General features: G+C 45.1%; 1 protein-coding gene and 1 pseudogene across 1 annotated transcript in view; one reads left to right on the top strand and one right to left on the bottom strand.

Moving 5' to 3' along the window:
- The first annotated feature begins 2125 nt into the window (after window positions 1–2125).
- On the top strand, window positions 2126–4666 carry LOC111946107 (uncharacterized; annotated as a pseudogene).
- Window positions 3695–14918, bottom strand: part of LOC147646680 (serine/threonine-protein kinase PAK 3-like) — a 32336-nt gene continuing 21112 nt past the window's right edge. The window contains exons 6-7 of the mRNA XM_086873092.1: window positions 3809–3921; window positions 3695–3701 (exon numbers count right to left, since the gene is read on the bottom strand). Coding sequence (XP_086729218.1) covers window positions 3695–3701; window positions 3809–3921 — 120 coding nt within the window. The remainder of the gene's footprint in view (window positions 3702–3808; window positions 3922–14918) is intronic.

The raw sequence follows: 14918 nt of genomic DNA, 5'->3' as shown, positions 1-14918 counted from the left end.
AGGATAGGAGCATTCTAGGGAGCCATCCCTGGCTGCCCAAGCCGTGCCTTGAGCAGGACTCCCAGACAGGCTGTGAGCCCTTCCTTCCCTCCCTTGGAACAGGGGATTGCTTTTGGACACCTCTTGTCCTGGCTGCTTCAGGGAAATTTGGAGAGGCTCCATATCTAATTTTGCCAGTTTCCCTGGGGCTGCCCACACTTGTGGGTTCACTTCAGCCTTGGCTCTGCCAGACATTTGACACAGAGGTACAACAGAACCAGCCTCTGTATCACCTTTTGCAACATTAATTTGCATTCCCAATTTAGCCATCATATCCCTTTCTAGTAAATTACAATCACAATTGTGAGTAAATAAAAATTCCTGCATTTCAAACCCATCCCCCACATCTGCTAATAGTGGCTGAATAAAACACACCCACTTATCTTTCCCACTTAGTGTCTTAATAATTTATATATTCCCTAGCACCTTTAGGTGTAAGATTCCGATTGGATGGAGAGGCCCCTGTGTCCATCAGGAAAGGTCTCCTCTGGATCCAGAGCCACCCTGGATGTTCCCAAGGGCTGCAGTGTGGTAGGTCCCTGGTGGAATGGGAGCTGTGCCACCGCTAAGAATGCGTGTCCATCAAGGGCTGGACTTGCTGGTGCTGAGGGTGCTGCTGTCTGTGCTTGCAGTGTCCTTGTGCCCTGCAGCTGGAAGGCTGATTCCTTGCCAGGGGCTGTTTGGGTGGGCTGTGCCCTGGCCAGGAGGGCAATGCCTGTGCCAGGTGCTTGTGGCCAAGGGTGTCCCCTGGGTGCTGGGGCCCCCTTGGGCCCTGGGCTTGATCCCTCAGGGGCTGTAGGAAGTGTGCCATGGCCTTTGCCTTCAGCTTGGCCTTTTGCTCATCCCTTGCTGCATTTAGCTGCTGAGCCTTTGTGAGCAAGTGCTGCAGGGGCTTCTTCTGTCGCTGCTGCAGCCCCCCTCAGTGCCTGTGGGTGCTCATCCTGTGGCAGCTGCTGAGCTTTCTGCAAAACCCTTCCTTTCTCCAGGGACCCAGCAGGAAATGCTTAAAAGATCATGTGGATCCTTGCAGGTCTAATCGCCATTTGTGAGCTGTTCCTTCCTCGTGCTGGCTGTGCTGAGGCTCCCCTCCCCAGCCCGTATCCCAGAGCCGGTCCCTGTCCTGCCGCAGTGTCCAAAGGCGGCCCCCCCGGCGGGCAGGGCCGGCAGCTCCACGGGGCCGGGCAGCGGCCGGGGCGTCCCGCAGCCTCCTGGGGGCCGGGGGCCACTGCCGGCCCTGCCCGGGGGGTGCTGGGCTCAGGCAGCGCCCGGCGCTGAGCCCCGGCTGCCCCACAGCCCCGGCCCGGCCCCACAGCTCCCCACAGGCCCCCAGCCCGTGCTCCCGGTGCCGCAGCTCTGCGCCCGCTCCTGCCGCTCCCAGCTCAGAGAAACCCCCTGAAATCCTCACCTCCTTGTTTTCCTCTCCTGGAAAACTGGGATACAAAGGATCTGAGTCAGCTGGCAAATTCTGAGGATAAGACCCTTCTGAAAACCATCCCAATCCTCAGTATTTTTCTCTGTTTCCTCTTTTATATAATCATTTTTCTTACCCCATGGATTGCTCCTGCTGCTTCTTGCCTTAAGCACATTCCTGCACACTCCCCTTCAGCCAATCCCTTCCCAGCACACCAACACCATCCATCCCCTGTTGTCTAAATCCCTTCTGGACTTCCCTTCTTGCCCCCCTGGGTGTCCATGTCCTTAATTCCCTCTGGGAGAATGTTCAAACGACCTCCACATTCTCCCAAGGGACCCTTGAGAGATATTTTGAGGTCATCATCTCTTTGTCCAGGATGTCTTTTTAACATTCATTTTTTCCCTACAGTGGTCCCACTTGGATCCCACCTATGCCCTCCCTGGGCCTTGGCGCCCCCCTGGAGGGGAATTTGGGGAGGTGGGAGGGGGGAGCGCCAAGGCCGGGCCCCCCCGCGCTGTGGTGGCGGGAGCGGCTGCAGTGGGGAGCGAGTGCGGGCGGAAGCGGCCGAGAGCCCAGCGCTGCCCCAGGCCGAGCTGGCCCAGCTGCATCCGTGCCCCTGCGGTGGGATGCTGTGGGACTGGGGGGGAAGAGGGAGGCGGCAGTGGGTGCTGGGCCTGGGGGCAGGAGGAGAAGGGATGGAGAAGCAGGGATGAAGAGCAAAATGTTCAAAGGATGCACGTGGGAGGAGAAGGTGGGATTGTGCGGGAGAAGGGGGAAGAGGAGTGTGAGGAAGAGTAGGGACACGGAGGAGGAGGAAGAGCAGGAAGAGGAAGCAGCACAAGGTTCCACTCTCCCTGTATGTGCAGTCCCAGGAGTGTTGCCCTGATCACAGTCAGCAGGTGACTGGGGAGGGGGATCCATGATTTTCCTGGGACTGAACCTTGGTATTTCTGAGCTTTATTGGGCTAAATGTTGGTGCTTTGTTTTTTTGCAGGGGCTGAATCTTTCTGTTCTGTAGGAGGGTTTAGCTGAATCTTGATGTTTGATTAGTTTTTGATCTGTCTCTTGATGTTCAGAGGATGTTTGAGCTGAATGTTGGTGTTTTGGTTTGTTAAAGACACAAGCTTCCCAAAGGCTTCCTGAGATGAACTTTGGAAGAAGGAGACCCCAGTCCAAGGTGCTCTCCTCTTGTTTTTTCCCCCAAGCCAGGATTTTATTTTCCCAAGCTGTGGCCAGATGGAGGAGAAAAAACTTTGGAGATGCCACACCAGGAGGAGCTGCAGACCGAGCCCAGGGAGCTGCGAGGGGGAAAGATCCCCCCAGTGCCAGGAACATGGCCAGAGATCCAGCCGGAGCTCAGAGCTGTGGGAGAAGCCCCACAAATGCTTGGAATGTGGGAAGGGCTTCAGCTACAGGTCCAACCTGCACCGGCACCAGGTGATTCACACTGGTGAAAAGCCCTACGAGTGTGGGGAATGTGGGAAGAGCTTCAGCCAGAGCTCCAGCCTGCGGAAACACCAGAGGATCCACACTGGGGAAAAACGCTACGAGTGTGGGAAGTGTGGGAAGAGCTTCAGCCAGAAGGACCATCTCATCCGACACCAGGTGATCCACACAGGGGAACGGCCCTACACCTGCTTGGAATGTGGGAAGAGCTTTGGGAGGAACTCTGACCTGAGAAAACACCAGCGCATCCACACTGGGGAGAGGCCCTACGAGTGTCCCCAGTGTGGGAAGAGGTTTCAGTGCAGCTCCACTCTCATCAGACATGAGTGGATTCACACAGAGGAGAGGCCCTTCCGCTGCCCCAACTGCGGGAAGGGCTTCCAGCAGAATTCCACCCATATCAGGCACCGGCGCATCCACACTGGGGAGAGGCCCTACGAGTGTCCCCAGTGTGGGAAGAGCTTCTCACAGAGATCTCACTTGACCCGACACCAACGGGGGCACCAGTAAGGGAAGCCCTGCGAGTGCCCCAAGTGCGGGAAGAGCTTCGTGCGCTGCTCCAGCTCCATCCCCCATGGGAGGATGGGCATTGGATGATCCCCAGTGACCCCCGTTGGGCAGAGCCCTGGTGATCCGTGGTCCTGGTGATGCGTGTTGGGAAGACACCTGGCTGGGAGGCTCCACATCTTCCTGGCTCCCTGTGGGCACCTGGATGAAAGCAGGGGAATGAAAATCCATCAGGACACAGACCAACAATGGGAATTGTTGACTTTATGTCCTCAAGAAAATTTTGCCTCAGGAGCTGTGTGGGCAGACAAAAGGGGGTGACACCAAGCTTGGAGGCTCTGAGGGGAGCACACACGCTCTGTGGGAGAGAGGACACCACCCCCGGGACCCCCTCTCACATACCTGTGTAGGAAGAAGCCGAGCCCCAGTGCCAGGAAGACAAAGCCCAACACGGAGACTTCAATCCTCATCAGCATCTTGGTGTGGGCAGCGTTTGACATCATACCTGGGGGGGTCTGCAGAGATCATGACCCCCAAAACCTTTCACAGACACCTCAAGCCCCTCCAAGTACCCTCCCAGTTTCTCCCAGCCCATCCAGGACCCACTGAAACTTCCTTGGGAGTCACTTATTTTAAAAAATGATGAATTAGAGAAAAATTGGAGATCTTAGCTAGAGATAGGCCTTGCTGGAACTAGTTAGAGTTAATGATGAAGTGAGAAGCAGGATTTGAGATAATGAATCTCAGACTTAGGTAAAAAATTACTTGTCATTATATGTTTGTTTAGCTGTGCTTATAATGTGAAAAAAGAAACTGATAAATGGGTTCAGGAAGATCACAGACCTTACATCTGGAAACCCATTTCAAAGTCACAAGGGAGGAAATTGGAGTTGTACCAAATGTCATTTGTAATGTCAACCATTGTAAAGGTAGAAAGGTGAGAGTGAGGAAGAGCGGTTTTCCTTCATCTCTTGATGACTCCTCCTCACCAAAATGACCTCCTCTTCAAATTAGGGAGCCAACCAGGCAGGTGTAATGACTTTTTAAAATCATTACCGTGCATTTTAATCCAAAGTGGAGAATGGGAAGTGCTAGCATTATGCATATGCATTAGTATTAATATATATTAGTATTTTGGATATTCAAGACTTTTGTAAATAAATTCACACTGGAATCTTTTGTCAACTTGCAGTGCATATTAAGGGGTGACTCCTGCACTCGCCCAGTTCTGTGATTAAACATCCACTTTGTAACTTTAAACTGTTGGAGAGGTTTTTTGTCCATTAACAGATTGATGTTGATACTGGATCAATATCACTATTTTGGTAAATCACTGCCAGTCTCTTCCCAGCCTCCCCAGGACCCAGCAGAGCCCCTCCTGTTCCTCTCAGGATCCCACAGCCCCCTCCCAATTTCCCCCCACTGCCCCAGGACCCCCAAACCCTCTCCCAGTCCCTTCCCAGGCCCACCAGGACTCATCAAGACTCTTCTACTTCTCTTCCCAGCACAACCAACCTCATCCCAATCCCTGCTTTCCAATCCCCAATCTCCTTGCAGCTCCTCAAGGCTCACTCAAATCCCTCCCAGTGACACCCAGCACCCCCAAACTCCCTCCCAGTGTCCACCAGCACCCCCAGAACCCCATCCCACCCTCCCCAACATTCTTCAAACCCCTTCCCAGCCATCCTAAGCACATCAATCCCTTCTCCAGATTAAACCAGTCTATCTCAAACTCCCTCCCAGTTCCTCCCAGCACACCCCAATCCCCCTCTGGGCCCCCCCAGTGCCTCCCCCGCTGCCCCCGGCGCTGTGGGGGCCGGGCCGTGCCCCAGTGCCGGCTCAGGGGGTGCTCCAGGCTGCCGTGCTCCACCTGGCAGCTGGAGCTGAGCCCGCATTGCCGGGGGCGGTTTCCAGCAGCAGCAGGAGCTGCTGGCTCCAGTCCCCGCTGGGGAGCACGGCAGTGGCCAGCACGTGGCCCGAGAGCTGCTGCTGGCCCTGGGAGCAGCTCAGCTGGATGTGGGCAGGGGAGAAATCCATCAGGGAGCAGAGCAGGCGGCCGGGGCCGGGCTGGGAGCTGGAGGGCACCAGCGAGATGGACACGCTGGGATGGGCACTGGGAGTGAGTGGGGATAGAGTGGGACCAGCTGGAGGGGAACTGGGAGAGATGAAAGACGAGTGGCATTGGGAGGGACTGGGAATGGACTGGCAGGGACTGGGGTGGCACTGTGAGAGATGAGAGTGGATACCGGAAACTGGAAGAGAGCGTGGAGGTCTGGAAGTGAAGCGGGAATAAACTCGGAATAGACTGAGAATGGGCTAAAAAGGAGTGGGAGGGACTGTGGTGGCACTGGGAGGGACTGTGGTGGCACTGGGCGGGACTGTGGTGGCACTGGGAGGGACTGGGAATGAAGTACGCGGCACTGGGCGGCCGAGTCCAGCGCGGGGCTCTCGGCTCTGTGGATCTGCCCGGCAACTGATGAGTCATCAGAGCTGCGCGCTCTGATTGGCTGAGCGGCGGCAGATCCACGGAGGGGCGAGATGGACAGGCGGGGTCACTGGGAGAGGCTGGGATGGACTGAGAGTGAATGGGATGGACTGGGAGAGGCTGGGATGGACTGGGAGAGCCACGGGAGCCACTGGGAGGGACAAGGGGCCCCGGGGATGGGCACAAGGAAGGCTGAGGGCTCTGGGGTGATTCCCAGGGAGGTCTGGAGGGACACGGCCGGGCCCCTCTCTGTGCCCCGCGAGCAGCGGCCCGGACAGAAAAGTTCAGGAGCGGGAGGAGGTGTTTCTCAAGATTGATTTTAATCCTCATTCTCCTGGTCTGATTTGCTCAGTCCTAAATTCAGTTCATTTCCCCGTGTCGGGCTGCTGTGCCCCTGATGGTGATCCCTGAGTGACCTCTCCCTGCCCTTGTCCCGACCCACGAGGATTTGGATTTGTTTCAGTTCAGTGGAATTCGTGGTGATTTGGGGGGAGCTGGAGCAAAGCAGCTGGAAAGCACAGTGGGTGTGTGTCCTGGGTTGATTATGATGTTAAATTGTATCCCCATTCGTCCACCTAACCCAGACACAGGTTCTGTATTCTTAAAATTCCATCTGAGAGTAAAAGTGAGTGGAAAAGAAGCACCAAGTCTGTTATCAGACTGCACTTGCTCCCCCCGCATCGGGAGTTTTGACTACAGCACAGACAGACAACAAGACACAGATCGCCTTGGCTTTCCAGCTAGCCGGAGCAGAGAGGTCTTCCTGGACTGTTTTCTTTCCCTTTTCCTGAAACGAATCGAACCTGCTCTGGACTGGGGACTCGGGGGAGCACCGGGAGCACCCCTGGACTACCGGGAGCCCGGCCTGGGCAGCGGCATTTTCCAGCGCCAGAGGGACTGATAACAGAGCCAACACCCCCAGGAAAGAGACCCTCTGAAGTTCCTCATCTCTGCTGAAGGGCGAGAGGTTCTGTAATTTGATATCGTTCATTTTTGTGCTGGGTAGTGCTGTGCCTGGGAAATAAACAGGTTTTTTCCACTCCTCTTAGAGAAATCTCTTCCCGAACTGGATGGGGGGTGGGAGAAAGGGGCCACGTGGGTTTGCTTCCCGGGGGGAGCCCACTGGAGGTTTTCTCCCAAATTTAACCTAAACCAGGACAATCACCCAAATTACACAAAAACATCACAAAATTCCAGAAACATCCCTCAAAATTCCAGAAAAATCCCAAAAAATGACAGAAAACACCCACAAAAATTCCTAAATCTTCTCAAAACTCTACCAAATTCCAGAAATATCCCACATAATCTCCAAAAATTTCCACACAATCTAAGAAAAACCCCTCAAAACTCTTCAAGACTCCTCAAAATCCCACAAAATTCCAGAAAAACCTCACAAAATTCCAGTAAAAAATCCACAAAATTCCCAAAATCTTCTCATAAGCCCAACAAATTCCAGAAATATCCCACAAAATCCCAACAAATTTCCACACAATCAAAGTAAAATCCCATACAATTCTTCAAGGCTCCTCAAAATCCCACAAAATCCCACAAAATTCCAGAAAATTACCACAACATTCCAAAACAATCCCACCAAATTCCAGAAACACCTCACAAACTTACAAAAAAAACCCCCCACAAAGTTCCCAAAATCTTCTCATAAGCCCACCAACTTCCAGATACATCCCACACAATCTTTACAAATTTCCAAAAAACCTAAGAAAAATCCCTCAAAACTCTTCAAGTCTCCTCAATATCCCACAAAATTCCACAGAAACCACACAACATTCAAAAAAAATCACAAAAAATTACAGAAACAGCTCACAAAATCCTTCAAGTCTCCTCAAAATCCCACAAAATTCCAGACAATTCCTCAACATTCTGAAGAAATCCCACAAAATTCCAGAAACATCTCACAAAATTCCTAAAAAAACCCCACAAAATTCCCCAGATCTCCTCATAAGCCCAACAAATTCCAGAAATATCCCAAAAAATCTCCACAAATTTCCACACAATCTAAGAAAAATCCCACACAATTCTTCAAGGCTCCTCAAAATCCCAAAAAATTCCAGAAAATTACCACAACATTCCCAATAAATGCCAGAAAATTCTCTAAAACTTCAGAAAACCTAACCAAATTCCAGAAACACCCCACAAAATCTCCACTAATTTCCACAAAATCTAAGAAAAAGGCCATTAAAATTCTTCAAGTCTCCTCAAAATCTCCCAAATTCCACAAAAAAAATCACAAAATTCTAGAAATATCCCTCAATATTCCAGAAAAATCATAAAAAAGGGCAGAAAACTCCCAAAAAAGTTCCCAAAATCTTCTGAAAACCCCACAAAATTCCAGAAATATCCCACAAAATCACTACAAATTTCCGCACAATCTAAGAAAAATGCCCCACAAAATCCTTCTTGTCTCCTCAGAATCCCACAAAATTCAAGAAAATTACCACAACTTTCCAAAAAAATCCCACAAAATTCCCCAAATCTTCTCAAAACCCTACCAAATTTCAAAAACATCCTTCATAATCTTTACAAATTTCCACAAAACCTAAGAAAAATCCCACAAAATTCTTCAAGGCTCCTCAATATGCCACAAAATTCCACAGAAACCACACAACATTCAAAAAAATTCCTAAAAATTCTAGAAACATCCCACAAAATCCTTCAAGTCTCCTCAAAATCCCACAAAATTCCAGACAATTCCATAACATTCCAAAGAAATCCCACCAAATTCCAGAAACATCCCACAAAAATCCAGAAAAAAATCCACAAAATTCCCCAGATCTTCTCATAAGCCCAACAAATTCCAGAAATATCCCATAAAATCTCCACAAATTTCCATGCAATCTAAGAATAATCCCACACAATTCATCAAGGCTGCTTAAAATCACACAAAATTTTAGAAAATTACCACATTACAAAAAAATCCCACAAAATTCCCTAAAACTTCAGAAAACCCTACCAAATTCTTGAAATATCCCCACAAAATCTCCACTAATTTCCTCACAATCTAAGAAAAATGTACTCAAAATTCTTCAAGTCTCTCCAAAATCACCGAAATTACAAAAAATCATCACAAAATTCCAGAAACATCCCGCCACATTCCAGAAAAATCCAAAAAAATGCCAGAAAACACCCACAAAATTCCCTACATCTTCTCAAAACCCTACCAAATTCCAGAAATATCCCACATAATCTTCACAAATTTCCACAAAGCCTGAGAAAAATCCCACACAATTCTTCAGGGCTCCTCAATATCCTACAAAATTCCACAAAAACCCCACAACATTCCAAAAAATCCTAACAATTCTAGAAACAACCCACAAAATCTCTCAGGTCTTTTCAAAATCCCACAGAATTCCTGACAATTCCACAACATTCCAAAAAAAATCCCACCAAATTCCAGGAACACCTCACAAAATTCCAGAAAAAAAACCCCTCAAAATTCCAAAAATCTTCTCATAAGCCCAACAAATTCCGGCAATATCCCAAAAAATTTCCACAAATTTCCACACAATCTCAGAAAAATCCCACACAATTCTTCAAGGCTTTTCAAAATCCCACAAAATTCCAGAAAATTACCACAACATTCCAAAAAAATCCCACAAAATTCCCTAAATCTTCAGAAAACCCAACAAAATTCCAGAAACACCCCACAAAATCTCCACTAATTTCCACAAAATCTAAGAAAAATGTACTCAAAATCCTTCAAGTCTCCATAAAATCCTACAAAGATCCACAAAACCCCAAAACAATCCAAAAAAAATCCTAAAAATTCTAGAAACATCCCACAAAATTCTAGAAAAAAAGCAAGAAATTCCTTAAATCTTCTCACAGGCTCACGAAATTCCAGATATATCCCACAAAATTCTCCACAAATTTCCACACAATCTAAGAAAAATGCTTAAAAACTTTTCATGAGTCTTCGAAATCTTTCAAAATTCAAAAAAAATCTCACAAAATTCAAGAAACTTCCACAAAAATCTCTTCAATATCCCACAAAATTTAAAAAAAATCCCACAACACTGAAGAAAAAAATACCACAAAATTCACTAAATCTTCTCAAAACTTTACCGAATTCCAAAAACATCCCACAAAATCTCCACAATTTCCACAAAATTCTACAAAAATCCCTCAAAATTTGAGAAAATTCCACAAAATTTAAGAGAAGTTCCACATTTGAAAAAAATACCACAAAATTACCTAAATTTTCTCCCTTCACAAAATTTCAGAAACATCTCACAAAATCTGCACAAATTTCCAGAAAATATTAGAAATATCCCTCAAAATTCATCAAGTTTACTCGATATACCACAAAATTACAGAAAAATCCTACAAAATTGCAGCAAAATCCCAAAAAATTCTTAAGTCTTCCCATAACCCTACCAAATTTTTGAAACAGCCCACAAAATCTCCACAAAGTTCCACAAAATCTAAGAAAAATCCCACAAAATTGTTCAAGTCTTCTCAAAATCCCACAAAATTCTACAAAAATTCCACAAATATGCCACAAAATTCTTCAAAATGTCACCAAATTCCAGAAACATAAAAAAGATCTCTTCCAATTTCCACAACATTCCAAAATATTCCCTCAAACTTTCAGAAACATCCACACAGATCTCCTCCACTTTCCACAAAATTCCAGAAATATCCCTCAAAATTCTTCAAGTCTCCTCATTATCCCACAACATTCCAGAAAAATCCCACAAAATTAAAAAAAAATCCCCCAAAATTGCATATAAATCCCACAAAATTGCAGAAAAAAAAAAAAGTCCTTAAATCTTCTCAAAACCGAATCAAATTTTTGAAACATCCCACAAAATCTTTACAAATTTCCACAAAATCTAAGAAAAAGCCCACAAAATTCTTCAAGTATTCCCAAATTCCTTCAAAATTTCACAAATACCTCAATAATTCCAGAATCATCCCACAAAATCTCCTCATAATTCCAGAATAACTCCAAAAAAATCCCACAACATTAAAAAAAAAAATCCCACAGAATTCCATCAATCTTCTCAAAATCCCACCGAATTCCAGAAACATCCCACAAAATCTCCACAAATTCCCACAAAATCTAAGAAAGATGCCTGAAAATTCTTCAAGTCTCCTCAATATCCCTCAAAATTCCATAAAACCCCCACAAAATTCCAGAAGCATCACACAAAATTTAAGGAACAATCCCACAAGATTCCAGAAAAATCCCCAAAAACTTCTTCAAGTCTCCTCAAAATCCCACAAAATTTCACAACATTCAAAAAAAATCCCACAAAATTCCAAAAAAATCCCACAAAAATATTTAAATTTTATCAAAATCCCACAAAAGCTCAGAAAAATCCCATGAAATTCCAGGAAAATCCCACAAAAAATCCCTGAAACGTCTCAAAACCCTACCAAATTCCAGAAACATCCCAAAAAATCTGCTCCAATTTCCACAAAGCCTAAGAAAAATCCCTCAAAATTCCTCAAGTCTCCTCAAAATCCCACAAAATTCCACAAAAAACCCACAACATTCCATAAAAATCCCAATAATTCTATAAACCTCCCACAAAATCCTTCAAGTCTCCTTAAAATCCCACAAAATGGCAGAAAACACCCACAAAATTTCCTAAAACTTCTCAAAACCCTACACATTTCCAGAAACATCCCAAAATATCTCCACAAATTTCTACAAAATTCCAGAAAAATCCCAGAAAATTGCAGAAAAATAAAAAAACCCCCTCAATCTTATCAAAACCCTACGATTTTCCAGAAACAACTGAAAATGTCTCCATAAATTTCTACAAAATTCCAGAAAAATCCCATAAAATTGCAGAAAAATAAAAAAACCTCTCAATCTTATCAAAACCCTACCAATTTCCAGAAACATCCCACAGAATCTCCTCCTATTTACACAGAATTCCAGAAAAAAAATCACGAAATTCTTGAAAAGAATTCCACAAAATTCCAGAAAAATCCCACCAAATTCCAGAAAAATCCCACAAAATTCCCTAAATCTGCACAAAACCCTACCAAATTCCAGAAACATCCACAAAATCTCCACAGTGTTCCACAAAATTCCAGAAAAATACCAAAAAACTCTTCAAGTCTTCTCAGAATCCCACAAAATTCTAGAAAAATTCTCAAAATTCCAGAAAATTTCCCACAAAATTCCCTAAATCTCCTCAATATCTTACAAAATTTTACAAAATATCCCACAAAACTCCACAAATTTCTCACAAAATTCCAGTAAAATCTGATGAAATTGTTAGCGTTCAGGAGCACAGACAATCACGAATGATTATATGCAGGTGCTTTATTAAGAGATCTGGGTGTCAGGGGTACACATACCCAAATCTGACCTGACTTGGTTTTGAGTTCAACATGTTTTATACTCTATCGTTATATAACTTACATATTAATTATTAAACTTACATCGTTCTATTGTATACATTGATGTTACCCAAGCATGGATTTCTCATGATCCACCTCAGACCCCTAACATTGTTCCTCATCTTCTTTAAACAATAATTATATCTAATCACATCTAACAATTGTATCATTGTATATACTGCTAACACAGGTGCAGTTTCACCTGATCTTTAGCAAGGACAAGGCCTAACATTTCCCAGGGCCTACTTTTCCCAGGGCTTTCCAAACCTAACTTTATTTCTAAGTCCCTGAATTTTCTAAGATTTTAAGACCTTTTACTATTATTCCCCCCTTTGAAAGCATTTTCACTTCACTAGAAGTGCAAATGTTTTCACTTGTTACAGTCCTTTGTTTCTGAGTTTATACTTGATGTTCTTCGAATCCTTGATTGATGTAAGCGTTGTCCTGGATGTTGTCACGAACTGGAGAACCAGAAGATGGTGGGTGAGGATCTCACATCAGTGCCTTTATTATTTTCTGGTTCCAGGACATTTTCTTCCGTATTTCTCCCTTGAAGATGCTGTCAATTAACCAAATTGCTAAGAATACAGTTAGTAAGATGATCACACTCTCAATGATAGATTTAATCCATGAACTCACATTCCACCCTAACCCTTTGAAGATTTTGCCTAACCAACTTGTAGACAAATCCTTTTGCTCCTCCTGTGCTTCATGCTCTATTTGTTGCAATTGATTGATGTCATATTCTACATCTGCAGTCACATTTGGGGTGTGGACACAGCAATGATCAATCTGTCCCTTTAAAAAACTCACACACTCCATGCTCTTTCAGGAGTAGTAAATTGTAATTGTATGTTTAGTTCTTTAAATCTTTCTCAGGTCACTCTTGCTAATTTATCTACCTGACCTGTAAGTTTGTACAACATTTCTCTCTTCTGATAGTTTGCTATAGGACCGAGCAAAGACTCTAGGGCCCACCCAAATTTCACTCTACTAGAGGCTTCTTGCCAAGTGTCATCCTGTTTCTGTTCCTATCCTAATCTTCCCTAGCTATGCCTGTGTCTAGTCACTGAGTTGTTTTTTAAGCAGATTTCACATTTTGACATTACTGATTTTGCCATTGTTAGCATCTGTACCGAGATTAATTTTTGTTTCATCAATTTCACCAATGCCTCTGCACCCCAATGACATTTGTTATGTTTCATTTGTAGAACTTTATTGGAGGACTGCCAGCAACTCACCACTCTTCACAGAAGTAAACGTGAACCCCGTTTATTTCTATCTTTAGCACACCTTTTATAGGGTTCTACAGGGCCTGCGGGCAGAGCAAGTTACTATTGGCTAACACACACAGGTTTACATTTTTTCTCCTGTACACAAGGATATTGTTTTGCTTTACTCTCTCTTCTGCAGAAAGGTTTCAAGGACTTTAGCCCTTAATATCACGAGTTATTTCAAAGACTGGTTTGTGCAGACAGGCCTTTATTAATATATAAAATATAGCAACAATTCCCCCTTTCACTTTTTGCACAAACCAGGCTTTGGATGTGACTCATTCTATACCCTTATGAAGCCAAGATAACACAAAACTTAGACTTTCATCCCCATTAACATTATAAGTAAAGTCCGTCCCCCCTCCAGCACAAGAGACCTCAACCATCCAGTGATGCCCCAGCTGGAGAACCAACTTCCAGTGGGGTCACTATCTTCTTTCAGGGCATGTAACCCATCCTGTAGCTGTTGCAGTTGCCCATGGATGGAAACTGAATGATCAGTAAGATTCAGGCAGCACATGCCTTCAAACTCCCCACAACCATGTCCTTGTGCTAAGAGCAAAAAGTCAATTGTGGCTCGATTTTGTAATGCTGCAAGACATAAACTACTCACATCGGCTGAAAGTTCACTTAACATCATGCATATTAAGTTCAATCTTTCTTGGTCTAACAAGCGAGCCTTTTTAGAGTTGCTAAGCTTTAATTCATTCAGGCTTCACTTTGACTGATGTTTTTAATTTTATCAGCTACATTCTACAACTGATGTAAGCTTGGATGGAAACAAAGTAAGTTTCCCAAGATAACAGGGTCTTCTATGTGGATTAGCAGGAATCTCATTCCATGCTCTATCTCCACAAATTAGGAATATGGAACTAAGTAATCGCTTTGGTAATTGTCCTGTGAGATTGCACCACTAATAAAGGCTTTACTTTCAATGGTAGTAACGAGATCAGCTACATGGTTGTCTGCAGCCCAGTGCTGCATTACTTTGTTAGAATGACTTTTTGTTGGGGGTTCAAACATTATCCATCCACCTGAGGTATTGGTGGAACCTAACAAATCTAATTCTTCTGGGGGGCCCTATGGTAACATTGAGAACTTTGGTAATTTTTGCTTGCCTGCAGGCTTCATGTTGTCTTAATGTGAAGCCAACAGTGCAATTGCACTCTTGCAACATTGCCAATTGATTCAGTCGAGTCTCATTACTAATTAAACCTTTAAATGCTTGAGGATCCCATTCAGGGACTCCTATGAGACAGGTGTGAAAAGGATCTCCAGGTGTGGCTAGGCTCAGACACATTGACCTTTGGCCAGTTCAGTGTGCCAGAGTGACCCATATGTTCTGTCACTTTTGGATGTTAGTTAGCAGACAGTTGGT

This window comes from Cyanistes caeruleus, unplaced genomic scaffold (assembly GCF_971803275.1).
Source record: "Cyanistes caeruleus unplaced genomic scaffold, bCyaCae1.hap1.1 HAP1_SCAFFOLD_87, whole genome shotgun sequence".
In the NCBI taxonomy this organism is placed as follows: Eukaryota; Metazoa; Chordata; class Aves; order Passeriformes; family Paridae; genus Cyanistes; species Cyanistes caeruleus.
This window is presented reverse-complemented; position numbering and strand designations above follow the sequence as displayed.